The 14,395-nt window shown below is 38.7% G+C and overlaps 1 protein-coding gene across 1 annotated transcript in view; it reads left to right on the top strand.

Moving 5' to 3' along the window:
• The first annotated feature begins 3,644 nt into the window (after window positions 1-3,644).
• The window catches only part of LOC129843010 (adhesion G protein-coupled receptor E1-like), a 17,688-nt gene continuing 6,937 nt past the window's right edge, over window positions 3,645-14,395 (top strand). The window contains exons 1-11 of the mRNA XM_055911731.1: window positions 3,645-3,675; window positions 3,769-3,807; window positions 4,127-4,504; window positions 4,826-4,963; window positions 5,437-5,586; window positions 5,857-5,982; window positions 6,305-6,448; window positions 12,822-12,965; window positions 13,100-13,246; window positions 13,419-13,456; window positions 13,719-13,799. Coding sequence (XP_055767706.1) covers window positions 3,645-3,675; window positions 3,769-3,807; window positions 4,127-4,504; window positions 4,826-4,963; window positions 5,437-5,586; window positions 5,857-5,982; window positions 6,305-6,448; window positions 12,822-12,965; window positions 13,100-13,246; window positions 13,419-13,456; window positions 13,719-13,799 — 1,416 coding nt within the window. The remainder of the gene's footprint in view (window positions 3,676-3,768; window positions 3,808-4,126; window positions 4,505-4,825; window positions 4,964-5,436; window positions 5,587-5,856; window positions 5,983-6,304; window positions 6,449-12,821; window positions 12,966-13,099; window positions 13,247-13,418; window positions 13,457-13,718; window positions 13,800-14,395) is intronic.

The raw sequence follows: 14,395 nt of genomic DNA, 5'->3' as shown, positions 1-14,395 counted from the left end.
ACAGGTGAGATAGAAATCAAGGTCTAACCCTGCCTGTCTTCAAACTCAGCAGCAATGTTTACAGACTTTCTTTGTTTAAAAAAACACTGCCCTGATGTGCACACACACTTCTGAAACCTGCAAGGGGAGTCTAAGTGGCAGCAAGGGATTTTCACAGTATCCAAAACTTTGAGAATCTGTGATTTTATTTGACAAATGGTAAATTGTGTAAATTCCTCAAATGAATTAAAACATAACGTAAGGACCTGTGATATGCACTAATCTTTTATGAGCTCCTCTTTAATCTTGCCGCAAATTTTAATTAAGCTTCAAGTATTCTGTAGAAAGACCTTAGCAGTCATACGGACAGAGACTCAACAAGATTCAAGGCAGGTTGAAGTGCTCAAATATTTATTAGATTATAGCTACGGGTCTTAGTGATTCATCGGTGAAGGCGCCATATAATACAACATGTCAATCAAATAGTCTTAGAAGATTTACTACATTGACAATACACTGAGCACAAATAGAAGAAGCCTGTGCATAGCTGAACAGACACAGGTAAGGCAAGTGCAGTCTCAAATCAACAAATTGGCCTCAAAGGGCCCCGCCCAGGATCAAACCATTAGCCTCCTAAATTACAATGAGGGGATTAAATTAAGAGTGCCCGGGTGGGCGGAGTTTGCACCGGGTGAAAAGTGATTGCATTCCTTTTGGAACAAGGGTGCCTCCCTGAAGTGAGCCGGCTGCCCCGTTCTGGCCGACGGCGTTCTGGCTGCCCCGTTCTGTCCAACGGCGTTCTGGCTGTCCCGTTCTGGCCGACGGCGTTCTGGCTGCCCCGTTCTGGCCGACGGCGTTCTGGCTGCCCCGTTCTGGCCGACGGCGTTCTGGCTGCCCCGTTCTGGCCGACGGCGTTCTGGCTGCCCCGTTCTGTCCGACGGCGTTCTGGCTGCCCCGTTCTGGCCGACGGCGTCCTGGCTGCCCCATTCTGGCTGCCCCGTTATGGCCGACGGCGTTCTGGCTGCCCCGTTCTGGCCGACGGCGTTCTGGCTGCACCGTTCTGGCCGACAGCGTTCTGGCTGCCCCGTTCTGTCCGACGGAGTTCTGGCTGCCCCGTTCTGGCCGACGGCGTTCTGGCTGCCCCGTTCTGGCTGCCCCGTTCTGGCCGACGGCGTTCTGGCTGCCCCGTTCTGGCTGCCCCATTCTGGCTGCCCCGTTCTGGCTGCCCCGTTCTGGCCGACGGCGTTCTGGCTGCCCCGTTCTGGCTGCCCCGTTCTGGCTGCCCCGTTCTGGCCGACGGCGTTCTGGCTGCCCCGTTCTGGCCGACGGCGTTCTGGCTGCCCCGTTCTGGCCGACGGCGTTCTGGCTGCCCCGTTCTGGCCGACTGCGTTCTGGCTGTCCCGTTCTGGCCGACAGCGAAGTCCAGAAGTACTCAAAACAAAAGTGGCGTAGGTTAAGCACGTGGAGTAATCAGTAGGATTCAGTGTTTTCACATCTAAAAGTGTTTGCTCTCGTGATAAAAACGCATATCTTCTTTATCTGTCTTCCTAAGTAGGCCTAAAAGTAGTTTGAAAATTCAACCATATACTTTATGGATAAGACTTGTTGTTTGTTTCAGAACGATGCACCATGCAGCCTTGTCCACAATATGGGCAGCACAGATTACCGGGCAGCGCTGATTACTGTTAGATTTAAGAAGGCCGCTCCTCCCTCACCTCTTTTGCCTATTCATGTCACGGACCATAGCCCGGTGCAACCCTTGGCAGCTTAATCGAATCCTCTCAGTTACAGCCAGTAAACTGGTTCTGCAATGTAAAAGGCAATTTTCCAATCCTTCATTAAATTGGTAAATTCAACTAATCTGTTCTTGCCGATACTTTCTTCTTTCCCGGTTCTGTAAAAAGTGTATCTGATAAACGTCTGTGTCCAGGTTGTTCTCCAAAAGCCAGAGAAGATCCAGAAAGATATGAAATCCATGTTTTGCACCAAGGAGTTCCCTTGACATTTTAGCAGCCAGATATCTTACAGTTCCAAACATCTTTGCAGGAACTAGTCGTTTCTATGCGATGTGGTCGTCTGCCATGTGTAGAAGTAGATTACAAGGCGTCACAGTGCTACCAAAACAAAGATCTACACACATGCAAGAGGCATTTCTCACTTGATACAAAACATAGATTAAATATATTTCTGAATGTTCTCTAACTTTTGGAGAACTACCTGCAACTGGACACGGACATTTATAATTACACTTTACAGAATCAAGAACAAAGAAAGTATCGACAAGAACAGGTTCATTGAAAAATGTCTTGCTTTCAATTAGCCAGGCTGTAACAGGTTTGGAGCACCCCACATACCATTAACAATTCTGTAGCCAACGTTCTAGATGACTGCGAAATGATAGGGAATATTAACCACAAATAAATTACAGCTGATAGGCCTATATATTTAGCAGGGGAATTGATAAACATCACAAAACTCACAGAATTAAACAAATGAATGCACCCGAATTCACGGGAGGCAGAGGGCACGTGATTCCATCCAATGATGTATATAAACCCTAGATTGCTGATGCTATGTATTGGTCAGTGATAGGCTATGAAGCTACTCCTCGGAAGGAGCAGTCCCCCATAGGAATGAATGGAATTCTACAGTAATTAAATGTAAGTATTTTGTTGTTGTAGTGGAGACAGTAACATTAGTGTTCTCAAAATGTTTTACTTGAAGGAAAATATATATACAGTATTTTAGACTTAAAAAAATAAATATATATACAGTATGTTCAGTTCACATAATGTAATTGAAAATATCCATTAGGGTGTCTGTAATAGAATATACTTGGCAAAAACATATGTATACATTAATAAATGCATTTCTACAGTATATCTTCCAAAAACCTTTTTACAATGGTAGAGGAGCACAAAAATGGCTGCATAGTGGCTTCAAACCAGCCCCTGGGATTCATCTAAGGTTTATAGTCATCGTTATCTCCATCCCATCTGTAATAAACCTTGTGTGACTGAGAGCATATTGGTGGTGCAAGGAGCCTGTAGCACTCACTTCACCATATAGGCCTGTTAGTTGATTGTCCAACATTCATATCTAGTTATATTTTGCCATGTAGGCTATTTGGGCAAAGTGGGCTACTGGGATAGGTCATCATTTTTTAAGTTGCATTTTAATTACAACTAGGCTAACAACGACAAGATCTGATCTATGGTCAAGCCACACCACAAGCATAAAATCTCTAGGCTATAGTCCTAGTCTTGATGGTTGGGTATTTCCAGAGATTACAAGAAAATCCTTATTAGGCTTCTGAATTCCAAAGCCAATTTGAGTTGCCTGTTGTAATTGTCTGAGGCTGTGTTATGCTACTTAAGCGTTTACCACAGAGCAGGCCTCAAAATGGATGACATCCCCCTCTTCCCCCTCCCTTCCATCAGTGAAAGAGTAGCTTCTGACCTCAGCCATCGTCTCCCTCACTTTGTTTTGTTAAGATGGAGGTTTGTATCCAAACCTAAACCAGATCATTTGCATAAGTCTCAAACCTTCTGATAACAGAGTTTTGGATGGTGTGCAAATGAAGATGTTTCTCTGGGGATGCACGTATGGGTTAGACTGGGTGAAGGTATTCAATGTATTCAGCCCTGGAAGAGGGATCTGTCAGGATGAGCTACTGTTCTCTGTCTCTACTCCTGGGTGAGTGAACTGATATTTCAGTATTTTATCCCAAATGATCACCATCTAGTATTACTGTCTGCCCTTGACTTTGTGTCTTCTCCTTCCTTTCAGGTTCTCTGTTCATCATTGGGACTTCCTCTTATCCTAATGGTAAGTACCCACTGGGCACAGACTGGTTAAATCAACATTGTTCCCACGTCATTTCAATGAAATTACTCTGAACCAATGTGGAATAGATGTTGAATTGATGTCTGTGCCCAGTGGGAAGTTCTTTAAATAACCCTGCATGTTCTTATTTATATTCTATGTGATCAGTTTGATTATGAGTTCTGATGTTTGGTAGGAGGTTTAAAAGTACAGAAGTAACTCGTCGTAGGGCAATGTGTCCAATTTCTCCTGATGGTGGAACAGTAGCTAAACCCTGGCATTGGGGCTATATTTTTTATTGTCTTCTTCCTCTTCCACCCAGGTTCCTGTGATGGCTACACGGCTCTGGATGAGCCTCGACGTAACTTTCTCTTCAGCTCTTCCTCTTTCCCCGGCTACCCCATCAATACCGACATATGGCTAACAAACATATGGGTGCGCTACGTCGGGATCGGAGGGGACACCGTCATTCCACAATGTGCTCCAGTCTATTACAGCGGGGTGTATTATCCCATCCATCTGACCTTTACACATCCTGAGTCTGAGTCTGAGACTCCAACAACGGGCAACGCGTGTGGAAACGCAGGTTCCTGCTGTAATTACAATGTAGCTATTCAAGTGATCTACTGCTCTTCTGGAGGATTCTATGTGTACAGGCAGATGGCCAACCACCCAGTCTACTACATGGGTTATGTGACATGTGAGTAGCGAGTATAGAAATCCCCTGCTTTTTATATGACTTGAACAGTACTCCTCCCAAACACATGTTATTGTCTATTTAGCTCTTAAGTATATTGAGCTGTTTTAAATGTACTTTATCTGAAGTTTAATTGATGGATTGGTATATAGTAAAAAAGTTGTAAATCATTAAGCAAGCTACTTGTTTTTGAAGCAGTCAATCTGTTAAGGTCACAGAGACATTATATCTGACTTGAAGTGAACCTGCTCTTGTGTCACATTGTTCAAAGCTAAAATAGTAGACTGTTAAAGTAGATTCTGTGTGTCTGTTCTCTCTGTTCAGACCATAGGAACTGTGTGGCAGACTCCTGTGGTCCCCTTGCAGAGTGTAGTACAACCAAAAATGGAGGCTGTCAATGTGTCTCTGGATACAAGATACCTCCAAAACATCTACCCACAAACGAATCCTACGGTTGCCAAGGTAGAAGTGCCGTAGTTGCTATGTAACGGGCTGTGTGGTTATATCAGTTAAATCATTCAGTCCTACTTGTTTGATCAGTTAAGACAGTATGATGGTTGTTCATTCAGCATAGAACCAGCGGTACAATACACTGCACTTCTCACATGGAAATAATAATAGTCAGTCACAAATGGGAATTTGACCATTTAAACTGGTTTATTTATTGTCTGTCTGTCTGTCTGTCTGTCTGTCTGTCTGTCTGTCTGTCTGTCTGTCTGTCTGTCTGTGTAAAACAGGACTAGGGGTAGGCACACTTTTTGGCTCAAAAGCCACATCAGGATTCAAAAATGAAATGGCAGATGTGGACAGAAAAAGTATTTCTTAGAAAACAATCCACTGCGGACTGCATTGAATTGACTAGCAGGCAGAGGCCGTATTTTTCCACCCTTGATGTAGAAGATAGCCTCTAACTCTGTCCTAACCCTCCCCAACAGATATCAATGAGTGTGAGGAGACCGCTAATCTCTGCGGTCCGCATTCCAACTGTACTAATTTACCAGCAGTCTACAACTGTAGCTGTCTAGAGGGGTTTGCACCCTCAGACCCAGCCTTGGCACTCAACCCAACCCGCAACCCCTGCACAGGTATGTTTACCACTCTTACACCTACTGCACCAATCATATCAATGACATGAGACCAGAGTTTGAATTTCAGGGCTGCTATGAACGACATACCTGCGTTTCTTGCTGTTTTTAAATTTGTGAATATATATGTGTGAATTTGTCTGCTGTCTGCTGTGTAAGCAAGATAAAAAAAACATTCCGGAAATAATATTGCTGAACGTTGTCTAGTTTTGTGTGCTTTGATTTGTGGAACTTTGTAAATATTGGCATTTTAAATCTATGTCCCCCCAGATGTGAATGAGTGTGTGGAGATTGAGAAGGTTTGTGGTGGTTTTGGTAAATGTACAAACACACCAGGAAATTACACCTGCACCTGTTACAATGGATACGAGCCTGACGGACCCTTCGACTGCCAAGGTCTCTGAACAGCACTAACACTAGCTTTCTGTCATAAATCTGATGAAACTATTTTAATGTTTTAATATAAACCATTTATTTAGAAAGGGACCGGTAAAACATGAACATATTGAATGGATAACATATGTACATCTAACTTACGCTAATTTACAATGCTTCCTAAAAGAGATGGAAGAACTCATGGTAGCATTTTATGTTACAGTATATTATTATCTATATCATACACTACTGACCATAATGTTGTCAACCTGGATCCTGCCTGGCACCCTGTCGTAAGATGCTAATATGCTAACTGAACTATTCAACTATTGATCCCCAACAGATGTTGACGAGTGTTTCAACTCAACCGTCTGTGGTCAGGAGTCTGTCTGTACCAACACACCAGGAGCCCACAACTGTACCTGTCTCCTAGGCTTCTCACCCAAAAACCCAGTCCTAGACCCCAGCAAGGCCAACCCCTGTATAGGTACTGTGTTGTCTCACTGCTGTTGTCGTTAACATACTGTATCATGGGGCACTGACAAAGTTTACATCCCAAATGGCACCCTGTGCCCTATTTATATAGTGAATGTGTATACGGGGTGTATGTATATGTATATACGGTGCATGTATATAGTTAATGTGTATATAGGGTGTATCTATATGTTTACAGGGTGTAAGTATATAGTGAATGTGTATTCAGGGTGTATATGTATACAGGGTGTATGAATATAGTGAATGTGTATGTATGTGTATACAGGGTGTATGAATATAGTGAATGAGTATATAAGATGTATGTATATGTATTCACGGTGTATGTATATAGTGAATATGTGTATAGGGTGTATGTATATAGTGAATGTGTATTTAGGGTGTATATGTTTACAGGGTGTATGAATATAGTGAATGAGTATATAAGATGTATGTATATGTATTCAGGATGTATGTATATAGTGAATATGTGTATAAGGTGTATGTATATAGTGAATGTATATGTATACAGGGTGTATGCATATAGTGAATGTGTATGCAGGGTGTATGAAGATAGTGAATGTGTATGTATATGTATACAGGGTGTATGAATATAGTGAATGTGAATGTATATGTATACAGGGTGTATGAATATAGTGAATGTGTATACAGGGTGTATGAAGATAGTGAATGTGAATGTGTATACAGGGTGTATGAATATAGTGAATGTGTATGTATCTGTATACAGGGTGTATGAAGATAGTGAATGTGTATGTATATGTATACAGGGTGTGTGAATATAGTGAATGTGTATGTATATGTATACAGGGTGTATGAATATAGTGAATGTGTATACAGGGTGTATGAAGATAGTGAATGTGTATACAGGGTGTATGAAGATAGTGAATGTGTATGTATATGTATACAGGGTGTATGAATATAGTGAATGTGTATGTATATGTATACAGGGTGTATGAATATAGTGAATGTGAATGTATATGTATACAGGGTGTATGAAGATAGTGAATGTGTATGTATATGTATACAGGGTGTATGAATATAGTGAATGTGAATGTATATGTATACAGGGTGTATGAATATAGTGAATGTGTATGTATATGTATACAGGGTGTATGAAGATAGTGAATGTGTATGTGTATGTATACAGGGTGTATGAATATAGTGAATGTGTATACAGGGTGTATGAAGATAGTGAAAGTGTATGTATATGCATACAGGGTGTATGAATATAGTGAAAGTGTATGTATATGTATACAGGGTGTATGAATAAAGTGAATGTGTATACAGGGTGTATGAAGATAGTGAATGTGTATGTATATGTATACAGGGTGTATGAATATAGTGAATGTGTATACAGGGTGTATGAAGATAGTGAAAGTGTATGTATATGCATACAGGGTGTATGAATATAGTGAATGTGTATGTATATGTATACAGGGTGTATGAATATAGTGAATGTGTTTACAGGGTGTATGAAGATAGTGAATGTGTATGTATATGTATACAGGATGTATGAAGATAGTGAATGTGTATGTATATGTATACAGGGTGTATGAATATAGTGAATGTGTATGTATATGTATACAGGGTGTATGAATATAGTGAATGTGTATGTATATGTATACAGGGTGTATGAATATAGTGAATGTGTATGTATATGTATACAGGGTGTATGAATATAGTGAATGTGTATGTATATGTATACAGGGTGTATGAATATAGTGAATGTGTATACAGGGTGTATGAAGATAGTGAATGTGTATGTATATGTATACAGGGTGTATGAATATAGTGAATGTGTATGTATATGTATAAAGGGTGTATGAATATAGTGAATGTGTATACAGGGTGTATGAAGATAGTGAATGTGTATGTATATGTATACAGGGTGTATGAATATAGTGAATGTGTATGTATATGTATACAGGGTGTATGAATATAGTGAATGTGTATGTATATGTATACAGGGTGTATGAATACAGTGAATGTGTATGTATATGTATACAGGGTGTATGAATATAGTTAATGTGTATTTATGTATATGTATACAGGGTGTATGTATCTAGTGTATGTGTATGTATACAGGGTGTATGAATATAGTGAATGTGTATGTATATGTGTACAGGGTGTATGAATATAGTGAATGTGTATGTATATGTATACAGGGTGTATGAATATAGTGAATGTGTATGTATATGTGTACAGGGTGTATGAATATAGTGAATGTGTATGTATATGTATACAGGGTGTATGAATATAGTGAATGTGTATACAGGGTGTATGAAGATAGTGAATGTGTATGTATATGTATACAGGGTGTATGAATATAGTGAATGTGTATGTATATGTATACAGGGTGTATGAATATAGTGAATGTGTATGTATATGTATAAAGGGTGTATGAATATAGTGAATGTGTATAAAGGGTGTATGAAGATAGTGAATGTGTATGTATATGTATACAGGGTGTATGAATATAGTGAATGTGTATACAGGGTGTATGAAGATAGTGAATTTGTATGTATATGTATACAGGGTGTATGAATATAGTGAATGTGTATGTATATGTATAAAGGGTGTATGAATATAGTGAATGTGTATACAGGGTGTATGAAGATAGTGAATGTGTATGTATATGTATACAGGGTGTATGAATATAGTGAATGTGTATGTATATGTATACAGGGTGTAGGAATATAGTGAATGTGTATGTATATGTATACAGGGTGTATGAATATAGTGAATGTGTATGTATATGTATACAGGGTATATGAATATAGTTAATGTGTATGTATGTATATGTATACAGGGTGTATGTATCTAGTGAATGTGTATGTGTATACAGGGTGTATGAATATAGTGAATGTGTATGTATATGTATACAGGGTGTATGAATATAGTGAATGTGTATGTATATGTATGCAGGGTGTATGAACATAGTGAATGTGAATGTATATGTATACAGGGTGTATGAATATAGTGAATGTGAATGTATATGTATATGTATACAGGGTGTATGAAGATAGTGAATGTGTATGTATATGTATACAGGGTGTATGAATATAGTGAATGTGAATGTATATGTATACAGGGTGTATGAATATAGTGCATGTGAATGTATATGTATACAGGGTGTATGAATATAGTGAATGTGTATGTATATGTATAAAGGGTGTATGAACATAGTGAATGTGTATACAGGGTGTATGAATATAGTGAATATGTATGTGCATACAGGGTGTATGAATATAGTGAATGTGAATGTGTATGTATATGTATACAGGGTGTATGAAGATAGTGAATGTGTATGTATATGTATACAGGGTGTATGAATATAGTGAATGTGAATGTATATGTATACAGGGTGTATGAATATAGTGAATGTGTATGTATATGTATAAAGGGTGTATGAACGTAGTGAATGTGTATACAGGGTGTATGAAGATAGTGAATGTGTATGTGTATATAGGGTGTATGAATATAGTGAATGTGTATGTATATGTATAAAGGGTGTATGAACATAGTGAATGTGTATACAGGGTGTATGAAGATAGTGAATGTGTATGTGTATACAGGGTGTATGAATATAGTGAATGTGAATGTGTATGTATATGTATACAGGGTGTATGAAGATAGTGAATGTGTATACAGGGTGTATGAAGATAGTGAATGTGTATGTATATGTATACAGGGTGTATGAATATAGTGAATGTGTATGTATATGTATACAGGGTGTATGAAGATAGTGAATGTGTATGTATATGTATACAGGGTGTATGAATATAGTGAATGTGTATGTATATGTATACAGGGTGTATGAATATAGTGAATGTGTATGTATATGTATACAGGGTGTATGAATATAGTGAATGTGTATGTATATGTATACAGGGTGTATGAATATAGTGAATGTGTATGTATATGTATACAGGGTGTATGAATATAGTGAATGTGTATACAGGGTGTATGAAGATAGTGAATGTGTATGTATATGTATACAGGGTGTATGAATATAGTGAATGTGTATGTATATGTATAAAGGGTGTATGAATATAGTGAATGTGTATACAGGGTGTATGAAGATAGTGAATGTGTATGTATATGTATACAGGGTGTATGAATATAGTGAATGTGTATGTATATGTATACAGGGTGTATGAATATAGTGAATGTGTATGTATATGTATACAGGGTGTATGAATATAGTGAATGTGTATGTATATGTATACAGGGTGTATGAATATAGTTAATGTGTATGTATGTATATGTATACAGGGTGTATGTATCTAGTGAATGTGTATGTATACAGGGTGTATGAATATAGTGAATGTGTATGTATATGTGTACAGGGTGTATGAATATAGTGAATGTGTATGTATATGTATACAGGGTGTATGAATATAGTGAATGTGTATGCATATGTGTACAGGGTGTATGAATATAGTGAATGTGTATGTATATGTATACAGGGTGTATGAATATAGTGAATGTGTATGTATATGTATAAAGGGTGTATGAATATAGTGAATGTGTATACAGGGTGTATGAAGATAGTGAATGTGTATGTATATGTATACAGGGTGTATGAATATATTGAATGTGTATGTATATGTATACACGGTGTATGAATATAGTGAATGTGTATGTATATGTATAAAGGGTGTATGAATATAGTGAATGTGTATACAGGGTGTATGAAGATAGTGAATGTGAATGTGTATGTATCTGTATACAGGGTGTATGAAGATAGTGAATGTGTATACAGGGTGTATGAAGATAGTGAATGTGTATACAGGGTGTATGAAGATAGTGAATGTGTATGTATATGTATACAGGGTGTATGAATATAGTGAATGTGTATGTATATGTATACAGGGTGTATGAATATAGTGAATGTGTATGTATATGTATACAGGGTGTATGAATATAGTGAATGTGTATGTATATTTATAAAGGGTGTATGAATATAGTGAATGTGAATGTGTATGTATATGTATACAGGGTGTATGAATATAGTGAATGTGTATGTATATGTATACAGGGTGTATGAATATAGTGAATGTGTATGTATATGTATACAGGGTGTATGAATATAGTGAATGTGTATGTATATGTATACAGGGTGTATGAATATAGTGAATGTGTATGTATATGTATACAGGGTGTATGAATATAGTGAATGTGTATGTATATGTATACAGGGTGTATGAATGTAGTGAATGTGTATGTATATGTATACAGGGTGTATGAATATAGTGAATGTGTATACAGGGTGTATGAATATAGTGAATGTGTATGTATATGTATACAGGGTGTATGAATATAGTGAATGTGTATGTATATGTATACAGGGTGTATGAATATAGTGAATGTGTATGTATATGTATACAGGGTGTATGAATATAGTTAATGTGTATGTATGTATATGTATACAGGGTGTATGTATTTAGTGAATGTGTATGTATACAGGGTGTATGAATATAGTGAATGTGTATGTGTATGTGTACAGGGTGTATGAATATAGTGAATGTGTATGTATATGTATACAGGGTGTATGAATATAGTGAATGTGTATGTATATGTGTACAGGGTGTATGAATATAGTGAATGTGTATGTATATGTATACAGGGTGTATGAAGATAGTGAATGTGTATGTATATGTATACAGGGTGTATGAATATAGTGAATGTGTATGTATATGTATACAGGGTGTATGAATATAGTGAATGTGTATGTATATGTATACAGGGTATATGAAGATAGTGAGTGTGTATGTATGTATGTATGTGTATACAGGGTGTATGAATATAGTGAATGTGTATGTATATGTATACAGGGTGTATGAATATAGTGAATGTGTATGTATATGTATACAAGGTATATGAATATAGTGAATGTGTATGTATATGTATACAGGGTGTATGAATATAGTGAATGTGTATGTATATGTATACAGGGTGTATGAATATAGTGAATGTGTATACAGGGTGTATGAATATAGTGAATGTGTATGTATATGTATACAGGGTGTATGAATATAGTGAATGTGTATATATATGTATACAGGGTGTATGAATATAGTGAATGTGTATGTATATGTATACAGGGTGTATGTATAGTGAATAGGGTGCCATTTGGGACATAACCTCGATCTAGGATAAGATAATGGTGTTAGGTGATTCTGGGCCTTTATTCACAACGTGTCTCAGAATAGGAGTGCTGATCTAGGATACATTTTTCCTTTTAGATCCTAATGACTGAGATTGTGGATAGGGAGCACCTGATCCTAGATCAGCAGTCCTACTCTGACATGCTTTGTGACCATAACATGTTCTTATCAGTTGTATCTGTGATTTGAACCCTACAGACATTGATGAGTGTCTGAACAAAACCATGTGTGGTCCCAATGCCAACTGTACCAACTCTTATGCAGCACACAGCTGTACCTGCCTCTTTGGTTACCTGCTCACCAGCCCAGATGCCATAGCCAGCCCCTTAAACCCATGCCTAGGTCTGTGACATACTTCACTGAGTGTGCGAGTGTATGCATGCATGTAAACGTGTGTGTATGTATGTGTGGTGTATCTTTGTATCTGTATCCATTACTGTATGTGTGTATATCCCAGTGTTTGTTTCTCCCTGCAGACATAGATGAGTGTGCTAACACCCCTGGTCTATGTGGTCTCCACTCTGTGTGTACCAATGCACCAGGGACCTTCCACTGTTCCTGTGTGGAAGGATACTTCTCCTCCACTGGAGTACTGTGGGAAACGGACGTCACTGTGTGTGAAAGTGAGTCATACTTGTATTGTTTGGAAAGATATTACGTACAGAAGAAGTCCAGTGTAGTGAAACGCTCCGGAGGTCTGATGGGAACTTGATATATTATTTTCTCTCTTTTCTCTCTCTTTTTTATTTATCTTTCTCTCTCTCTCTCTCTCCTTCCCTCCATCCCCCCTCACAGGTGTTGATGACGTTCTAGCCGCCATAGTTCCCCCAGAGGTACGTGGTTGGAAACACACAGATCTTTAGAATGGATCCTGTGCAAGTACCACCCATACAGTATGGTGGGCTTTAAAATTGATCCTGTCGGATGAAGATTTAGGAAAAGTATCACTGACGACAAAGTTGTAACAACATTGTCATCTGGTTGTGCTGATGTTGTGTAGATGTTGATGTGTTGATGTTGTGTAAATGTTGTGCAGATGTTGTGCCGATGTTGTGTTGATGTTGTGCTGATGTTGTATCTGTGTCTCCACTGCAGGGCCAGTCTAAGGAGATGTACTTCCTCAACCAGATGAACCAACAGCTGATGGAGAACCCTGACATTGTCCTACCAGAGGGGGTCAGTACAGCAACCTTTACATCTGGTAGACGAGTCCTGTCCAGAAACTGGGTGGCGCACAATTGGCCCAGTGTCGTCCGGGTTAGGGGAGGGTTTGGCCATCATTGTAAAAAAATACAAATAAACAACCCATAGCTCTTACTATCTATTCTAAACACTTCTGTAGATCTTGAGCCATATGTATCAAACCTGTCAGAGTAGGAGTGCTGATCCAGGATCAGGTTCCCTCTGTCCGTGTAATTTTGTTCACGTGATCTTAAAGTTTCAACTGATCCTTAATCAGCACTCTTACTCTGAGACGCTGAGACAAACGGCCACTGACATGCTCGTTCGTTGATTTCTGGCGCCATTTAGTGGATAATTTGGAAATGGGTCAGGTTTCAGTACATAGTTCTATTCCCTACCCAGAGGGTCCTGTTTAATGTCTCCACATGCTAACCAATGTCATTGTATCTCTCCCCCGTTCCTCTCTCCCTTCTTTCTCTCCCATTTTCTTTTTTCCTCAGTCAGTGACAAACAGCCTCTCGACAGCCCTGGTAATGTCCCCTTCCAACTCTGCCTCATGTTTTAAATCATATTAATCGGAGTAGGGTTAG

The sequence above is a fragment of the Salvelinus fontinalis genome, unplaced genomic scaffold (assembly GCF_029448725.1).
Source record: "Salvelinus fontinalis isolate EN_2023a unplaced genomic scaffold, ASM2944872v1 scaffold_0088, whole genome shotgun sequence".
Classification (NCBI taxonomy): Eukaryota; Metazoa; Chordata; class Actinopteri; order Salmoniformes; family Salmonidae; genus Salvelinus; species Salvelinus fontinalis.
The sequence above is the reverse complement of the archived record's forward strand: the minus strand, read 5'-3'. Positions and strand labels throughout refer to the sequence as shown.